This window comes from Lacerta agilis, chromosome Z (assembly GCF_009819535.1).
Source record: "Lacerta agilis isolate rLacAgi1 chromosome Z, rLacAgi1.pri, whole genome shotgun sequence".
NCBI classification, from domain to species: domain Eukaryota; kingdom Metazoa; phylum Chordata; class Lepidosauria; order Squamata; family Lacertidae; genus Lacerta; species Lacerta agilis.
Genome location: NC_046331.1, coordinates 29,386,892 through 29,406,096, shown reverse-complemented (window position 1 = coordinate 29,406,096; position 19,205 = coordinate 29,386,892). Strand labels below are relative to the sequence as shown.

Genomic DNA, 19,205 nt, shown 5'->3' with positions numbered 1-19,205 from the left:
GGGATGTGGGGTTGCAAGGGATGTGGAAGTTGCAGATGCTTTGCAGTTTGTGAGATTCTGGATGTGAGGGAGTAATAGTTGTGTTTTACCAGGGTTTGTGTTGGTATGTGGAGTTGTGTTTGTATGCACTGGAGTCTGTGGGGTTGCAGGTGTGTGTTGCAGTGTGAAGGTTGGACAGTGTTCTCGAAGCAACTGGCATGCGTTTGGCCAAACTGCGGGAGGCAGTGAAAGATAGGCGTGCCTGGCGTGCTCTGGTCCATGGGGTCACGAAGAGTCGGACACGACTGAACGACTGAACAACAAATATTGTAGGGGAATTTTGTGAAGGGGCTGTTTTTTTCCAGTTCTTTGAGCATCACCAGTGTGTGGAAAGGGTATTTCATGGTACCCATGACAGTTTATTAGATTTCTAAATGAGCCCCATGGGCCCCCCAAAACGGGAGTATCTTAGTATACTGGAAGTGCTTGAGAGAAGGTATCACACACACACACCAGAAAACCCCTCCAAATCTAGGAGCGATATATTAAATAAGCAACCTCTTAAACCATTGCAGGAAAATCTCCAGCTTGTTTCCTGTAATAGAAACTCTGGTGGCTGTGGAGTTGCACTGAAAGAACAGAAGCTATTCTGGGATGTTTCTCAGAGAGTCAGGGCAACATCTGGCCTCCTTGATACACCAGAGGAGAAGGTGGTGTGTTGCTCTTTGATAGCCAAACGTTGCTGACTCACGGCTGGAACCTGGTAGGCCTCTGTGGAAATCCCCCCACCCCATGGGGTCAGTCTGCACACCTCAAAGCTTCTAGCTTAAATAGTCTGGAGGAAGGAAGGAAAGTGACGGGGTGAACTCATAGCCAAGTGACATACAGTCCTGGAGAGGGACTCATCTTCACGGCTGCCTAGAGAAAAACACTGTACTTTTCAGAACTCCCACCTGCTTCCCTGTGGACATTTGTTGAGAGACAACCAGAGCGAAATAACTCTTCACCAGCAGTGTTTTGCAGGCAGAAGAAGAGACTATGGCAAGTCGACTCCGCAGCCCCCTGAAGGAACCAGAGATCGAGCTCTTTGTCAAGGTAAGGGTCAGACTAATGCACTGGTGTCGTCAGGGTGAAGCTTTGGGGCAGAAGCCAGTCAGCAAAATATGTTTAGTAATGGGACCTGCAACAAACCCCCTGGGGTGTTTTTGCATCAGCCTCAGATCAGCTTCTGCTTTCCTTTCTTCCCGGAATGAATAGGAAGGTCCCCAAATGCAGTCTGGCTGGCTTAGTTAAGTGAAGTAATCCTGTAAGACTTATAGGAGTTATTCAACTAAGATTTACTCACAGAAGACCTGTTGAAATTAATGGAGCAAATTTGGGCTCCATCTGTACTACCCATTTAAAGCGGTTTCAACATTCACAGCTTCTCCCAAAGAATCCTGGGAACTGTAGTTTGTTAAGGGCGCTGAGAGTGTTCGGAGACCTCTATCCCCATCAAGGTTAAACCTTGAGTGGTTTAACAATCATCCCTCTTCCAGGGAACTCTGAAAACTGTAGATCTGTGAGGGGAACAGTAGATCCCTTAACAACTCTCAGCAACTTAGTTGAGTACCACCCACTTAGTCCAGAGTTTAAGATTAGCTTAACTGGGCCACTGCATTAATGTGCTATGTTACGTGTTCCTATGTGTTTGTGCAGTTCTGTGTGCTTATAAATTACCTGTCTGACACACCGAAGTTTTGGTTGCATACTTGGGTGTGACCAGTTCACAGACCCAAAAGTTTGGACTTGCTTGGATTTGCACAACACTGAAGATTTAGTGTACTGGTGTGTACACAGTGCGCCCACGGGAGCCAGAGACTGAGTACACACCATACATTTAAAGCCGATTTGCCTCCTAAAGAATCCCGGGAACTCTAGTTTGTTCAGGGTGCTGGGTTGTAGCTTGGTAAGGAATAAACTACAGTTCCCATGCTTCTTTGGTGTCTGTGCTTTAAATGTATGTTGCATGTGCAACCAGACTCTGCCTCCACCACAGATTCATGCCACAGATTCCACATTGTTTGCTTGGCTTTTGGTGCTTTCAGAAGCTTAGTTAGTTTGGGGACCAGCGTGGGGAGAGGGAGTGCTCCTCTCAGGAAGTTGTTGTGCCTGAAGTTCACCCTTAACTTATCAGCCCTGTCACAGAGATCGGTCCCATAGTAAATGTGAATGTTTTTACAGGATACAGATAAGAACTGTGCAACGCCCCCAAAATGGCTGCAGTATATATTTCATTGTTGTTGTTGTTGTTCTTTTAAGGCTATATCTTTCAGCCTCTCTTGCTAAGGCTTTGTGCAAAATGTACCTTTAAAGCCCATTTCTACCCTCACATACTTCTGGGCACTGTGGTTTGTGAAGGGTTGCTGAGAATTGTAACTGAAAGACTGGCAGAAGAGTTCTGTGTGAGAGACAGAATAGAGTGGTTTTTCCTCAGGGTGGGGGGCTGAGAAAGATGGGAGCTGTCCCAGGTGGAAGCTGGGAAGACGTGGATCTCTGTTTGTGAACTGAAGTCTAAGACAGAAGGTTGATAGAATATTTAAAAAAATTCGTTTATATATTGTTGCTTTTTTTTTCTTTTTCCTCTCTCCTTTTCCTTTTTATTCTTTTGCTCTCTTTAGATATTAACTTTGTTTGGTTTTTATTGTATTATATGTGGAAAACCTTTTTATTCTTTTGCTCTCTTTAGATATTAACTTTGTTTGGTTTTTATTGTATTATATGTGGAAAACCTTTTAATAACATTGGTTGTTTAAAAAAGAAAAAAAAGAATTGTAACTCTGTGAGGGGTGAACTACAGTGTCCAGAATTCCTTGAGAGAAAGAATGTGGTTTGAATACGCTTCAAAGTTATAGTGTGCACACAGCTTGAGTCTCTAAGGTGCATACACATGATACATTAAAGCACATTTAAAGCACACATCCCCCCCAAATACTTTTTCCATTACAATACCTCTGGGCACTCTTAGGGGTTTCTAAGAATTGTAATTCTGTGAGGGGTGAACTACAGAGCCGAGAGTTTGAAACAAGGATGTGTTTCAAATGTACTTTGAAGGTATAGCCTAAGCTGCAGCTGTACTGTAGATTACAAGTGTGACCAGTAATGAAATGTTGCAGCAGATGTAGGAACTGAATCACAGAATTGTAGAATTTTAGATTTGGAAGGGACCTCAAGGGTCATCTAGTCCAACCCCCTAACCTAAAGCATCCATGACAGATGGCCATCAAACCTCTGCTTAAAAACCTCCAAGGAAGGAGAATCCACAACAATCCCCATCCCTACCTTGTAATGTATTGGTCTTGTTAAGGGTTCATGGTGACTAGTCATGCCCTCCTCTGCAACGTTACAAGATGTAATTGCATCTTGCAGTTGTTGTTGGACTATAACTCTCATCAGGCAATTCAATTTGCATTTAAAAAGCGAATCCATCAAATCTGAAACAACATATGAACCCAAAACGCAGCTATTCCTCGAAACCAGACAATGTTTACAATAAAAAAATTAAAAAATGTATATATTAGAGGAAAGTGTACATACAATTAATATATTAGTGTAAATAACAAAGAAAAATTTATTGTATTAGGGGAAATTGCTTGCAAAGATGTGTATTTAGTCAAAACTGTATATTAAAAACTGTGTATTAGGAGAAATGCTGGCACATTATCACAATGAATTTTTTTTTAAAAAAACCCCCACAAATTTCTGCAAAATGTGGAGAACTGAATTTAAGTTTTGAAAAATGAGAAACAGAGAGAATTGAACTTGACATGTTTTGCTGAAAGTAAGCAGGTCTTGGTATAGTCAGTGCTCACAGAGGAGACTGCCTGGGAGCAAAAAGTGTGCCATGTTGAGTTCCATGAAAGAAGGAAGATGGGATATTGAATAGGTAAACTCAGATTTTCAGCAGAGGGCTGCTCCTTATGCAGGGTCCATGATCCGTCGAGCTCAGTATACAAGGGATGTGCAATTTCTTTGCCCCTGAGGGAACAGTGACAACGTGGTTGTTGGAGAGCAAGCCATCAGTAAATGGATTATTACTGGTCTGCTTTGCAGGAGTGTTGTAAAGATTACTAACACCACCTATCTGAAGCACTACTGCTTCATTTATCTTAAAATGTAAAGGGACCCCTGACCACCAGGTCCAGTCGTGTTGCGGCGCTCATCTCGCTCTATAGGCCAAGGGAGCCGGCGTTTGTCCACAGACAGTTTCCGGGTCATGTGGCCAGCATGACAAAGCCGCTTCTGGCGAACCAGAGCAGTGCATGGAAATGCCCTTTACCTTCCCGCTGGAGCGGTCCCTATTTATCTACTTACACTTTCACATGTTTTCGAACTGCTAGGTGGGCAGGAGCTGGGACCGAGCAATGGGAGTTCACCCCGTCGCAGGGATTTGAACCGCCGATCTTCTGATCGGCTAGCCCTAGGTTCTGTGGTTTAACCCACAGTGCCACCTGGGTCCCTCATTTATCTTAACAAATCATAATTAAGGTATCAGAGGTTGGGTTTCATGGGCCATTTTGTCCTTGGTTGGTGGATCTCTGACTTCTAGTAGAAAAACAAAGTACACCCCACAATACTAAAACCAGTCTAGGCCTGACATAAGTGGTGTTCAAACATCATATTTAATAAGTGTACATTTTGTGCACCTGTGAACACAGTGGTTGAGCTGTGTGCTCCTGTACGTGTAATGTTCAAATACTTTCACACAAACACTTGTCCACATGTAGGGACAATTTGTCCCTGTGTTCAGTGTAACGTGTGAACGAGCCTATATTGGGAAAGTGGGAAGTTGCCAGGTGACTGTTTCTTTTCTTTTCTCTTCATTTTCTGAAAATAAGTTTCTATACCTTAGTGCTGTACAGGAGAGTGATTTCAAACCAAAGCAGGCTAATGTGATTGTGCAAAGTTATTTCCACCTTAAATCTCAAAGAGTTCAAAGAGGGTGTTGTTGTGGGGAAAACACAGATTTGATCTCTGGAAAAGGTGAATAGGCTCCTTAGCTTCACTAATGAAAAGAAACAGAAATAAAAGGATGGGGATTATTGTTATGGAAAACTTTAGTGTATTATTTCCTCCACACCTTCCCTCTTGAGGTTTTCCCTGGCCAGTGTGCAGACTCCCTTCCTGTTGGACTACAATACCAAAACACTGTCATTCTCCTTCCAGGTTTCCCAACCAAGAGTTCTGTGTATTTTCCTTTATCTCACTTCCCGAGACCCTCACAGCCACAGGCCAAGAAGATAACGTTTTTGCCACAATAGACTGGCAAAGAACACCAAGGGCTTTCAGTATTGCTTTCACCCCTGATACAGCTCCCACCTAAGGAAACGGAAGCAATGTACGGTTTCATTTGAAAGCAAGAGAAAGAAAATAAATAATGCCAGCTTCCAGCTAAGTGGCACCTCCCAGGGTTTGAGATGGGGTGGGCTTAGCCTGGTGATCTATTCATGAGAGCTACTCAGTGGTGACTGCTGTCTGTTGCGCCTGGGGTGGGGGGCAAGGGGCATTGCAGCTGGTGGCACACTATGCATTTAAAACACTATGCATTTAAAACACAAGTCCGAAGCACATGGCTTCCCTCAATGAATCCCAGAAACCATTAAGGGCGCTGCCCCTCACAGAGCTGCAATTCCCAGCACCCTTAACAAACAACAGTTCCCAGGAGGCTTTGGGAGAAGTCACATACTTTAAATGTATGGTGTGGTGTCCTGCTTGACGTCAGGACTCAGGAATAACAACAAGCAAAGCTAATGGCATAATTTGCTGCTGCAACAAAACAATTCTCAAAACCCATTTCAAAGTGGTATGAGAAGTGTAGAGACTGGTAACTTGCTCAAGAATCGGAGTCTAGGCTACAGTTCTATGCACGTTTGCGTTGGAGTAAGCCTCAGCGGAACTTTCATCTGAGTAGCTGCATAGGAATGAGTACCATGTCCCAGCAATGACTCCGTTTCTCAGGTGGCAGGAGAAAGAGAGCTGGGCTGCTACACTTTAGTTGCGTAGAGGAGGGCATTTCAGTAGCTGCAGCTTGCATAACAAGCTACAGCTTCCAAGAGTTCATTCTTCCATACATCCATTAAAATTGCAGGAGCCACCTGTCCTATTTGCATCTGGAACCCGTCCTTCTCTCCCTCACACACTCAGTTCCTGCCTTCATCTGTTCCCTCGCCCCAACATAGTAATATTATGCATGCTTACATGGAAATAAGACCCACAGAACTCAGTGGGACTGACATCTGAGTTGATGCCCATTCATGTACATATTATGTGAAAATTAGGCATAATTTAATTCTAGTTGAGGGCACATTCATCTTGATTTGTTTGCAGGAGCGTTAGATAGCGGTTGCATATACAACATACATGTAAAGTACTTTTAAAGCACATTACTCCCCCCACCTCCGAATCCTGGGAACTGCAGCTTACTCCTCACAGAGCTATAGTTCACAGAACTCCTAGCAAACTATAGTTCCCATGATTTTTTTTTTGAGGAAGGTAAGGTGTTTTAAATGTACTTTAAATTGATTTATTAAATTTCTATACTGCCCTTCATCTGAGGATCACTGGGCAGCTCACAATATAAAAACACCAAAATACTTACCATAATAACCAACAGGTTAGATAATGTTGCATCAAAACAGGTGTTATCCCACACTTTCCAGTGCATTTTCTCCATCACTTTCCTTATTGCAAAAAGTCCAATGTTGGGGGGGACGTGTGTTTGTTGCAGAAGATCTCCCCATCAGCCATAACTATGCAACCTGTATTTGCTGGTATGTGAACGAATCCCACACAGAAATACTGACATTGCACCCTTAATCACTGCCTCAGGTTGCCATACGTAGAGTTTCCTCTGGAGCTAATGTAGTAAAAAACTACTGACTAATGTGGTAAAAACTACTGACATTTAAATCTCACCTCTCCTGTGGCCAGCACCTCTCTCATCCCCTTCTCCAAAATACTGGGATACCAACACTGACCTCCTTTATGGCGTTACTATGATGGATGTAAAGTGAGAGGAGGGGAACTCTCCATCTCTGGGGCTATTTGAGCAAAGGGAAAACAGTCACCTTCCAAGGATGCTGTAGTTGTATCTTATACTTCAGATCCTGCATTAAATGGGGTGTGTAAATTTGATTACCTCTAAGCAGTGCTATTTTTCTGGAAAAAGAGGTGCCAGAACTCACAATAAACGCCTCCCTTGTTCTCTTATAATGGCAATGGTGCCCACTTAAGAGGTGCCGGAACTGAGTTCCAGCAAGTTCCAGCTGGGGGGAACCCTGCCTCTAAGGCCCCATTCAGCTCTAAAATTCTAAGTTCTATGAACACCCAACACTAAATAAATAAAGCATTTTCTAATCACCATTTGCCACAAAGCAGCTGCCAGCATAATCTGAGACGTCTCTGTTGCATGTGCACTGTATAAATGCAGAAAATTAGCCGTTTAGAACTGCCAGAATCTTTCCTTGTCGGTGTGTGTGTGTGTGTGTGTGTGTGTGTGTTTTGTGAAGCCCCTCTCATAGAGGGATGGCCAATGAGTGCTTCCCATTCTGCCTCTAACTACAGGCTGGCTTAGATGGCGAGAACATTGGGAACTGCCCCTTCTGCCAAAGCCTCTTCATGGTCTTGTGGCTCAAAGGCGTCCGGTTCAACGTGACAACAGTTGATATGACCAGGTAAGAGGATGGAGGTGGGACCTCTGCCATCCTTCATGCTTCACAAAAGATTAGAGAAATTCCAAGACCTGCAGTTTGACAGCATCTTTATTAGGAACATTTTTTAAAAATAAAAAAAATAAAAATAAAAACCACATAATAGTGAACAAGCTTCTGAGTTCTCGAGAATTGTTAATCAGGCAGAACTGGTTAAACAAAGCAGAGAGGTGGGCGGCTGGGGGAAGAAAGGGTTTTTCCCCCTGTATTGTAGCCATAAGGTCTGCATCTTTCTAGATGAAACGTCTTTTAAAGTCTGTGCGTCTATCTACACAGACACACACACACACACACACACACACACACATCTGTCTGCCATAGAGGCAAACATCTATTCCAATCAGGCAAAAACACTCAAGGATAATGCAAAGCTGGTTCGGTGGGGGTGTCAACCTGGGAAGTGGGTGTGGCCTGGGGATAATCCCAAAGGCCAGATAGAGTAGCTTGGAGGGGTGCATTTGGCCCCCAGGCCTGAGATTCCCTGCAATACACAGTTAACTTTTGGGATGCCACGTGGAGATAGATGCACAGTCTTTAAAAGAAGCTTAGAGGAGTGGCTGCTAGCCATGATATCTAAATGGAGCCTCCATTTAGGCTCCAATATAGGCAGAATACCTCCAATATAGGCAGAAGGAGACTCTTTTCCTTTTCCTTTTCCTTCCCCTCTTCTGTTGACCCCCATTGTTTAGGAAACCTGAAGAGCTAAAGGACCTGGCCCCTGGGACCAAGCCTCCGTTCATGGTGTTCAACAAGGAGCTGAAAACAGACTTCCTGAAGATTGAAGACTTTCTGGAGCAGACTCTTCCACCACCCAAGTACCTCAATATTTAACATCTTAGGCTCCTTTCATTCCCTCCTAGCTACATATCCCTCTGAAAATGTTAGCCCCTTTGCCCTCATTTCAGATGTTATTTCGGTTGTGCAGAAAAAGCACTTGATGCACTGTCTTCTTCATGTGCAATGCCAGGTGCTGAGGCAGAATCCTGTCGCATTTTCCATGCGCAATGTGGAGAAGCTGCCTTCCTCTAATCGATCACTTGCAAAAGCTGCATCCTGCCAATTCAAACTAAGCAGGGCAATTCAAGCTGTGGTTTTATCTATTGGGTTATTTAATCTGTTTGACTGTCCCTTTCACTCTCACCGAATGTGCAGTGCTCCCTAAATGAGCCAGAAGGATAGGTTTTGCAACCACCACTTTTGGCAGGGCTTCAATTGTCTTTAACAGCTGTGAAGCGCATAGAAAGGCATTGGATAAAGTATTCCCTATCATGATGCTGTTGCTGAGGGAGAAAGCTGCATCTGTTGAGGTTTTACCTGTGCTGCCACGGTTAAAGGGACGTGAGCAGGGCTGTCTCATCCATAGGGGCTACTGGCGCACCGCGCCAGGGTGCCGGCCCCCCCAGGGGCGCCCCCGCGAGCCCGCCGGCATACTGAGTGCCCCCCGCCCCCACGGGCGGGCTGGCGGCAGGGCGCTTGCGTGCCGGCGGCGCAGCCACTGCCGCCCATGCCACTCCCGAGCAGGCTGCGAACCGGCCACCCTCGCCTCCCATCCCGGGAGCACTGGAAGGGCACGCAGAGCCCCGTGCCACTCCAGCACCATGCCCCTCATCCCCCGCTCACCCACCCCCCACCCCGTCCCAAGGGGCGGCAAGCGCAGGAGGGAGGCGTCGGAGAGGCGGCATGCCGGGGGCGCCGGAGGGATTGCCGCGCCACGGCAGCCAATCTCCCTTGGACAGCCCTGGACGTGAGCCTTGTTACCGGCAGATCAGGGGCTGTGGTAATGCTGGCAGTGAGGAACAGATAAAGAAAGGCTGGTCGCAGCTGCACCATGCTTTTAAAACACTATTCTACCATTTTAATAGTTGTGGGGAATCGTGGGAACTGTACTGTGTTAAGGGTGCTGTTAATAAGCTACAGTTCTGCGTGGATGGTAAAGTGGTATAACAGTGCTTTCAGTGTATGGTGTGGATGTGACTAGAATCAGGAACTTGCATCAATCAGACCTTGGAAATAAACATGGCTTGTGCTGCATGCTCTACCCTTTATATAAACTGTAGAGGTATAAATAGATTTATTTATAACACACCATATAAAAGCACTCCTTCGTCCAAAGAATATCTCAACATTCTATTGTTGGGGAAAGGAGAATAAGGCACTATTATTATCAGGCTCCTCCCATCTACTGTAGGAAGCCCATGGCAGCCCTTACAGTGTCTATTTTCTTTGGGCCACTGGGAAATGGTTGTGCCATCGTAATCATCTGTGTTTCGAGAAAGATATATAGGTGCAGAAGCAAACACACAGGCAGGCCTTGCTAGCCCAACATGTAATGTCAGTCTACTTGGAATTTTTTAATTTAAGAAATCCAGCTCCCCAGGTGAAACCAAAAAACTCATTTCTGCATGCTTCAAAACACCCTGTTTATGGAGCATTCACCCCAATATGTATGCATGGAGATTAGCCAATGTTGGCTACTTAATGAGCATCCATCTTGCTTTGTTTGTAGGGAGGTCAGATGACGTTTCATCAAAGCAAGTGTTGTCCTATACCAGGCACCCCCCAAACTGCAGCCTTCCAGATGTTTTGGCCTACAACTCCCATGATCCCTAGCTAACAGGACCAGTGGTCAGGGATGATGGGAATTGTAGTCCACAACATCTGGATGGCCAAAGTTTGGGGGTGTCTGTCCTATACTTTCCAGTGCATTTCCCCATTCCTTTCCTTACTGCAGAAAGTCTGATCTTTCAGAGAACTGGGGTTTTTTGTGAAAGGTCTCCCAGTTACACAGCTTGATTTTGCTGGTATGTGGTTGAATCCCACCAAAAAATAGCAACGGTCTGGAAGTGCCCCCACCCTTTTCCTGTTGTTTTGCTTTCTGTCCTCACCAGACAAAACTGGTTGCTGCCTCCACTGTGGCAGGTATGTGTGACTCAAGGCAGGGCCTGCCCTGCCACAAGGCACAGTGAGGCTACCGCCTCAGGCAGCAGACACTGGTGATCAGTGGCAGCTGCTCTCTGGTTGTTCCCTCCAAATCCACTGGCCATTTTCATCTGATGAGGGGGCAGACCGGTGCATGCTTCTTGGCCTGTCATGCCCCCCCCCCACAAGCTGATTTGTTGCCTTCAGGTGTGCTGAGAGGATTCTGGCCTGTCATCAGGACTGAAGTAATAAGAATCAATTGCCAATCTAGTTGGATTCTCTACAAAGAATGCAGAGGGGGCACCATTTTGTCATTTGCCTTTGGACTAGTGACTTCCACCATCCTTGATCCTTGACCATGCTGGCTGGGGCTGGTGGGAGTTGGAGTGCACAGGTTTCCCATCCCAAAAAATTCCCAACCCCTGTACAGAAGGCGGCAACAACAGGGTCCAGAGAGACACAATTTTAGCTCTGCTAGGATGCTCACCAATGTGATAGTGTAAGCTGTGTCTTTCGGAATGTGAAATTAACATACACAACTTAGCAACGACCTCTTGCAGGGGGTGGAGTGGCCGTGATTTTGGCCTCCCTCCTGTTGAGAGACAGGGACAGCTTGTAAAACCCATCTGTTTCCCCACCAGGATTGGGGAGGAAGTGTATTGGCTGGAGAGATTAAAAAACAATAAAGGGAAGTTCTCTATCACTGCAGGGAAGAGAAGGGGGGCGTTGAGGAGGAGAGAGAAAGACACAGAGAGCCCCAAAGAAAATGGGAAGAGGCACAAAGAAGGTTGCAGATGGGAAGATGACATGCATGCCCCAGTGTTCAATTGTAGGGATGCAATGGCAGGGAAGTTCAATAATTTATTTCCACCCCCCACCCCCCACTCCCTTATGGGGTCTCTTTGCTCCTTAAAGGTCTGTGCATCCATAGCCAAGCCAAGGGAAACAAGGGAGCTAAGGATAGGAGCATAGCCAAGATGCGGTCATAGTTGGCACGTGCTCTCTCAATTCTCTAGCTACAGCTGCAGTAAACAGGAGGCACTTTAAAGGACTAACGCTCTGCAAAGGGTCTCCCTTGCAATCAGTGGAAAGCGCAAGAGAAACGCAGGTGCTTTGCTGGCCGGGGCTGATGGGAGCCGGAGTCCAATATCATACCCAGAGGGCCACAAGTACTGTATCCCAGCTCTAACCACTAGGCTGCAATGGTTCTTAACTTCTTGGGGAGAAGGAAAGTGTATGCCATAATGAATCTAGTCTTTCGGGTGTCACACAAGAGTATAGATTATGCCCAGAGAACTATGCTGCTTTCATGTTCCACATTCCTTTATTGTAAAAAAAGGGGGGGGGAAGAGGAAGAAGAAAGCCCAAAAGACACTTTGGTGTCAAAATTTCAGCTTCGGACACTAAGGCATACCACATATTTAAAGCATGTTTAAACCACATGATACTCCCTAAAGGATTCTGGGCACTGGGAATTATAACTCAGTGAGGGACAAACTGCAGTTTCCAGGATTCTTTGGGGAAAACGATGTGCTTTAAGTACACAGCCTAAAAGGTCAGTGCCAAGGGCTCAAAGGAAATGCAAAGTATTACAGCAGTGCCCTCTGCTGGTTGTAAGTTGCATTGCTGGTACCTACAAGCTTTCCACAAACCAGCACCAGAAGGGCTTTAACAGCTGCGCAGAGGCTGAATGCCCAGCAAATTGCCAGCCAGCCCTGCATGATCAAGCTTTGTTGCCTACTAGCAAAGCTTATTTTTTAAAAGGCCAGCATCATTGGGATTCCAGTAGTGGTCCCCCCACTGCGAACCCCTAGAGTCCTCTGACCCTGAGGAGGAGGAGGAGGAGGAGGAGGAGGAGGAGGAGGAGGAGGAGGAGGAGGAGCATCCTTTTCAGTGGTGATGCAAATTGGGCCCAAGGGGTCCCTTGCGGGTTTCCTATGACAACTGCAAAAACAGGATGCAGGACTAGATGGGCCACTGGCCTGCCTGGTGCAGCAGCAGGGTTTTTTTCTTATAGCATTTTGACAACACAAGCCAGCACACAGTGGCAAAAGCAACGAGGAGGTGGGTGCCCAGACAGTGGTGGCTGAAGGCATCTTGTCCAGAACTTACCCTCCCAGCAAAACTGAAGACAACATTTCCACTTAGATACAGGATTTATCTGTACCATCTCAACCGTTGACTTGAAGCTTCAGGGTTTAGCTTGCCTCTTAGAGTCTTCAGAATGAAGTGTAAAATATTAGTGGGGAGAAGCCAGAATCGGGGGGGGGGGGGGCAGGCGCTGTTTTCTGCTAAGCTTGAGAGATAACACTGTTTACTCCACCACCAGGTATTTCCTATAACCTGCCAGGTGGCACCTCCTGTTTCTGCTGGGTACCACTAGCCTCCACCCTTACCCTACCAGACTCTGCCCCTTTTTACCCTACTGAGGCTTCAGAGACCTTGTGTTCTTCTGCTCAGTTGTATGCCATGTCTCTAGAATACCCTTTTTATGATGTCCAGAATTGTGTCTCTTGTTCTTTCAAGCTCTCATGAGATGGGGTTCGAGACAATAAGATAAGCATGTGGCCAGTTCAATGGAGGCATGAGAGTTCTGAGTTGTTTTCCTGCACATCTAAAATTAACTCTGTACTTCTAATTAAGATACCCACGGCTCACCCCACAAAACCAGGATTCTATGGCTGTTGGCAGGAACATTTTTGCCAAGTTCTCTGCATACATCAAGAACCCCCACAAGGAAGCAAACAAAAGTAAGATTATTAAATTTATTTCCTTTGGGAAATATCTAGAATGAAATAAGCAAGGATAATAGATAGGAGTGATGCTAATTGTATTATCATATTCATAAGAGGGGACTTGATAATCTGGGAGTCATTGCATTTATTTTAGGAGGGCAGGCTTCATGTTAGGGGGGACAGAACCGAGTTATCTGTGATGCAGTTGGTCAGTTAGTTAAGTATTTAAATTTATTTAATTGATTTGTACTTCCCAAAAACAATTCACAAACAATTCACAAACTAAAATACCACTGTCCTTTGCCACGTGCACTTATCCAAATTTTGTGATGCCCCTTTTCCAACCAAACAATGTTTACAAAAATGCACATATTGTGGCATAAAAACAATATACAGTGCTACTTCAGGTTACATACGCTTCAGGTTACAGACTCCGCTAACCCAGAAATAATGCTTCAGGTTAAGGACTTTACCTCAGGATGAGAACAGAAATCGTGCTTTGGTGGCGCAGTGGCAGTGGGAGGCCCCATTAGCTAAAGTGCTACTTCAGGTTAATAACAGTTTCAGGTTAAGAATGGACCTCCGGAACGAATTAAGTACGTAACCAGAGGTACCACTGTATTAGTGAGAATCATATTCAAAAGTGCATTACAAAAGTTTGTATGTGAGTGAACACTGTAGGCAAAAAATGTGTTTACAAGAATAAATTTGCACTAAAATCCAGATTAATTTCTTTCAGGGCTTTTTATTTGGTTTTACTCCCCAAATTGCCTGCACCACCTGCCCTGCCACTTCCATTGATGGCAGAGAAGTGGCACTAGCACCAGCACTGATTTGGGGTGAGATCTTGTCGATTTCAAGTGAGGTCTCCCATGCTCCATGAGAACTTGTCTGATTTCAGCAATATCTTGCCTGAAATTGGCAAGGTGTCAGCTAAAATCAGTGCTGATGCAGGCACCACTTCTCTGCCGCTGACAGAAGCGATGAAAGGGTTGCCACCTGGGGGGCTTCCACCACCTGAGGCAGGAGCCTCACCCCATCTAATGGCTGGACCAGCCCTGATGGTTAAGCAAAACTGGAAACGACAAGCATCCACATTCTCCTCCTGGCTGTGCCAGGGGTGGACAGAAGGAATGGTGTTTGTGCAAGCCCAAGGCTTTCCTAGGCTTGTTCATGCCATGCTGAGCTATGGTATAGCTTGGCAGCCAAATGTAGCCATTATCTATTCTTGCCCATATGCAAAGCCCTTAAAATATAACGGTGTTGACATATTTCAGGGCAGTCCATCAATCAATAGATAAAATTGGTTAGAAAGCAAAAGCAAAATGATGGACTAAAACTGTTTAAATTGGACAAACGTTTAAATTTGTGGCTGGTTCTTACAATTCAGATATGGAAAAGGCTTTGCTGAGAGAATTCAAGCGCCTGGATGATTATTTAAGCACCCCACTCCCAGAGGAAATTGACCAAGATTGTGCAGAAGATGTGCTGGTCTCCAAGAGAAAGTTCCTAGATGGGAATTGGATGACATTAGCTGATTGCAACCTGCTCCCCAAACTTCACATAATCAAGGTGAGCACATTTTCCAGTATACTAAGCTGATGACGTGTGTTCCAGAGATCAAGGCTCAGTTCTCCAAGCGGCTGCTTATGGGTAGGGATGCAAGAAGGCATTTCCCATTCTGCCCCGTGTTTATTATTATTGTATTTTATTTTAGTTATTAAATTTATATACCACCTTTTCCTCCAAGGAGCTCAGGGTGGTGCACTTGGTTCACCAATCTGCATTACATCCTCACAACAACTCCACAAGATTGGTGGGGCTGGGAGACAGTGGCTGGCCCACCCAGTAAGCTTCACAGCTAAGTGGAGATTCAAACCCTGGTCTCCCAGGTCAGAGTTCAACACTCTTATACACCACATCTGTCACATACAGCACTGTTTCTGTTCCACTGCAGCTTGTCTTCCACCCGAGATGTTGCTTGATTGCAGCCTTGACTTGAGATGGGCTAAATATTTGTCACTAGACCACATGATCAGAATTTCCCAAATACAACAAACAATGGCTGGGAAGGGCCTTAGCTCATTGGGAGAGCATCTGCGTTCCATGCAGAATGTCCCAGGTTCATTCCCCAGCATCTCCAGGAAGGACTAGGAATGTCCTCCCTCTGAATCCCTGGAGTGCCACACTGCCAGTTAGTGCAGGCAGTTTTGAACTAGATAAACCAGTGGTCTGACTCAGTTTAAAGCAGCTTCCTATGTTCCTCTACGTAAGCTAAGGCACAGAGAGACTGTGGTCAACTTCTGTCAAGGTCACGCTCTCTACCTTAACTACATCTGGCATCGGCATGCAGCTGGCCAGGCCCACACACTCCAGCAGGGCCCACCAGTGCTGATGGCTGCCCCAAGCCCCTCTCTGCAGTGGGTTCTGGGAGACTGCCATTTAAAATTTCCCACAATGCCTTGGAGTGCCCAATGTTCTGCACTCTGGGCCACTATAGGCAATTTAAAATGGCTGCCTCTCGGCACCAACCAGGGGCAGACAGCTGCTCATTTCCCACTGGAATTCCACCACCAAGGAAGCTTGCTAAGGTGGAGTGCTGGATAATCCTGCCCAGGGGTCATGCCGAACCTGGCACCAGCTTTAATCACCAATTAATTGCCCCAACTTTTCTCTCTCCTGAGCAACACTTTGTGCTTTAATTAAGAGGAAATCAATTATTATTATTTCTCTACATCCATCCTTTCCCCTCAGATCGCTGCAAAAAAGTACCGCAACTTTGAGATCCCCTTGGAGATGACAGCAGTTTGGCGCTATCTCCACAACGCCTACGCCCGCGATGAGTTCAGTCACACCTGCCCAGCTGATGAGGAGATTGAACGCACCTATGCCACTGTGGCCAAGAAGATGAGCTAAGAGCCTGACATTTCCAACTCTTCTTCTCGAGAGGCTCTCGTCAGCAAGTTCTTTTCACCATGCCGGCTTCAAGAGACACCCCTCACATTTGCTCTGGACACTCCACCACACTAGACCTCAAGGAGTTCTTCAAAACTTTTTTAGGGGAAAAGAAGTCTCTTCATTCTGTCTGTTCTGTCACATCTCAGTGCATTCTTCCCATGATGAGTTGCCCAGAAGCGCTATACATTCCACTTTGTGGTGGCAGAAGTACTGTAGCTAACAACTCATGACCTTTGGACATAGTTGGTATGTGGCAGTGGGGGGCTGGTGGCCATTGAGATTAGTATGGCGGGTAGCTGGGAGGCCAACAGTAGGTGGAGCCAGAGCTGATGGGTGGGCCTGGGAAACATACACCTGTAAAATGCCTGCTTGGGGCAGGTGAAGGCAATCATCACTAAATGCTGCCATTTTCTAACCACAACACTCCAGGTTCCCCTTTGGCTGCATCCCAGCTGACAAGATTGTGCCCTAACTGTGCTGGTTGCCCACCACAGTTAATAGCTAACAATACTGTATGAGGGTAGTAGCAATGTTTGCAATGTAATCAAATATACAGGTATGTACCATGCACTGGGGGGCGGGAATTAAATATATCTCTGGCCTTCCTGTGGCACATTGGGTCAGTGCGTCTGGCTGTTAACCAGAAGGTTGATGGTTTGAGGCCACCCAGGGACAGCTGTGGTGGCATCCCTTCCAACTCTACAGTTCTATGCTTCTGAAGGATAAATTTCAGAGGAATAGCTGTGCTAGATTTGTTGTAGCAAAACAAAAAAACAAACACACACACACAGATGTCCTTATGGCACATTAAAGATTTAAGGCATGTATTGTTGCCTAATAAATGCACCTTGGCCAGAGCCCACTTCATCACACATAGGAACATAGGAGGCTGCATATTCTGAAAGTTGAGCCATTGATCCATCTTGCTCAGCATTGTCTGGGAGTGGGTCTTAGATTTCAGGCAGGAGACATTCCTAACCCTCTCTCTTCCCATGAATGACTCTGGGCAAGCCTTTTGAAAGTATTGGTACTAATGCAGGTGGGAGGCAGGCTGCCATTTACTCTGCTTTGGCCAGGAAGCTAGAGTTGGGCTGCCAGCCAAAGGAGGCAATATTACGCTAAATAGGTAACTAGTCTGGTCTGTGTCAGCTGACCATGGTCCCTTATGCCACAATAATGTGTGTTAGTGTTTCAGGTGCCACAAAGGCACTTACTGGTGTGCTTGTCTCTCAAAGGAAACTTTCCACTTAAAAAAAAATAGATGTGCCAGTTTACTTTCTATTAAAAAAAACATTTATTTTATATACAACTTTATAATAAACTTTATTTTATATACAACTTCCACAACTTGGCCTGGATATGTGTATGGAAAATCATTGCTGGAGACTGCTTGAGTATGATTGCTGCATGTCCCATGATGGAGGCAGGGCTGTCTTTAACATATGCGGCACTGGGGTGCAAAGATCCGCCCAGCGCCCCCATCTTGCTGCCGCCGCCACCGCCTCCCAAGTAGTAATAAATGCTACTTTAACAGAGGGAAGACTGGGGTATGTGGCTGAGGGAGGGGGATCCTACATTCAGGCAGGGGAGACTGGGGATGTGGGGTGAGGGAGGGAGGTGCTGCCTTCACGCAGGGGAGACGGGGGGCAAAGGGAAGGCCGACCTGCCGAGCGCCCAGGGCGGTGCTGCACTGCTCCTCCCAGCGCCAAGCGCAGGCAAAACAGCGCCAGCACCATTGCCACTGTCCTGCGCGCTCCGCTGTCAGGGGCAGCAGGGGCTTCTCAGAGGGGGGTTGTGTCCTGAAGAGAGTGCGCAGGACAGGTAGCGGCCTTTGCCTTGGCAGGCCGCTCCAGCGGCCTGGGAAGCCGGCCTAAGTGAAGAAAATGAGCCTTTCCTTGCCTTCGCCCCACCTCCTGCCCACAGCCGATTGGCCAGCTGGGACTCCAGGGAGCTCCCTCTGCTGCTGCCGCCGCTAGCGCCCTTGCCCAAACCCATCCCCAGCCATAGCGCTGCTCTTCGGCAGGGAGGCGCCATCAGCAAGCTCCTGTCGCCCACCTGGCACCCCCCAGAATTCAATGCCAGGGTGCCTTGCACCCCTTGCACCTCCAGGTAAAGACGGCCCTGGATGGAGGACAGAATTAGGCAGACCTTTTATTGGTTTAGCAAAGTGCCTATCTAATAGCAACAGCAAATGAGATGGCAGCACTGTGCCTGGGCGGTATCGCTTTATGATGAAAGTTGGAGCTGCATGCTTACTGGTATATGTTTTCTTATGAAACTTTCCCCCTCCTCATCCTTTTTAAAGCATGAGTCTGGGGACAGGGACTATGTTTATGCTTGTCCTCAATGTGCTGCTTTCAGTCTAGATTCATTCTAGATCCTGTTGTCCACAAGGGTGTGTGTGGTTACTTGATACACATTTGAAAACCCTTCTCTTGATTAGGTTATTCTTCCTTGCACGTGCCTCAGGTGAGAGGGGAGCCAACTTGAATAAAATATTGTGGGGACCCAAGTAAACTCTGCCCTGCATATTCAATCGCATGACGTGATGCAGAGACACTATTTGAATGGCAATGCCCATCAACTTTGGGAGTCCCAAAGTTTTATTTGGGGGGGGGGGGGCGAGGACCCCTTGACCCCTAGGAGTTGGCTCCTATGTCAAGTGAACTAAGAAGGAAGTGGTGATGGCAGCTTTGTTGTACACCTACCCACAACATAATTGGGCAGTTGTGGATATGCTCCCCATTGCTAGGACTGTTTTCAAAAGGGCACCATGACTGGTAATGCAGAATCAATTTGCAATGAGCTTTTATTTTCAGAAAGAAACCAGTTTCTTTCCAGGAGCAAGAAAATATGCCATAGAACT

General features: G+C 46.3%; 1 protein-coding gene across 1 annotated transcript; it reads left to right on the top strand.

The window, feature by feature from the left end:
* Nucleotides 1-582: 582 nt before the first annotated feature.
* On the top strand, nucleotides 583-16,915 carry CLIC2 (chloride intracellular channel 2). The gene is made up of 6 exons (XM_033137653.1): nucleotides 583-1,074; nucleotides 7,582-7,691; nucleotides 8,417-8,542; nucleotides 13,290-13,396; nucleotides 14,772-14,953; nucleotides 16,136-16,915. Exons 1-6 carry the CDS (start codon nucleotides 1,018-1,020, stop codon nucleotides 16,295-16,297), a joined length of 744 nt encoding a protein of 247 aa, XP_032993544.1. The 5' UTR covers nucleotides 583-1,017; the 3' UTR covers nucleotides 16,298-16,915.
* The last annotated feature ends 2,290 nt before the right edge of the window (nucleotides 16,916-19,205 follow it).

Excerpts from the sequence above, each read along its gene's own strand:
- CLIC2 (XM_033137653.1), top strand. The coding sequence starts at position 1,018 with ATGGCAAGTCGACTCCGCAGCCCCCTGAAGGAACCAGAGATCGAGCTC. Across the intron at positions 8,543-13,289 it reads CAGACTCTTCCACCACCCAA|ATACCCACGGCTCACCCCAC; the intron begins GTACCTCAATAT and ends CTTCTAATTAAG. Across the intron at positions 14,954-16,135 it reads CCAAACTTCACATAATCAAG|ATCGCTGCAAAAAAGTACCG; the intron begins GTGAGCACATTT and ends CTTTCCCCTCAG.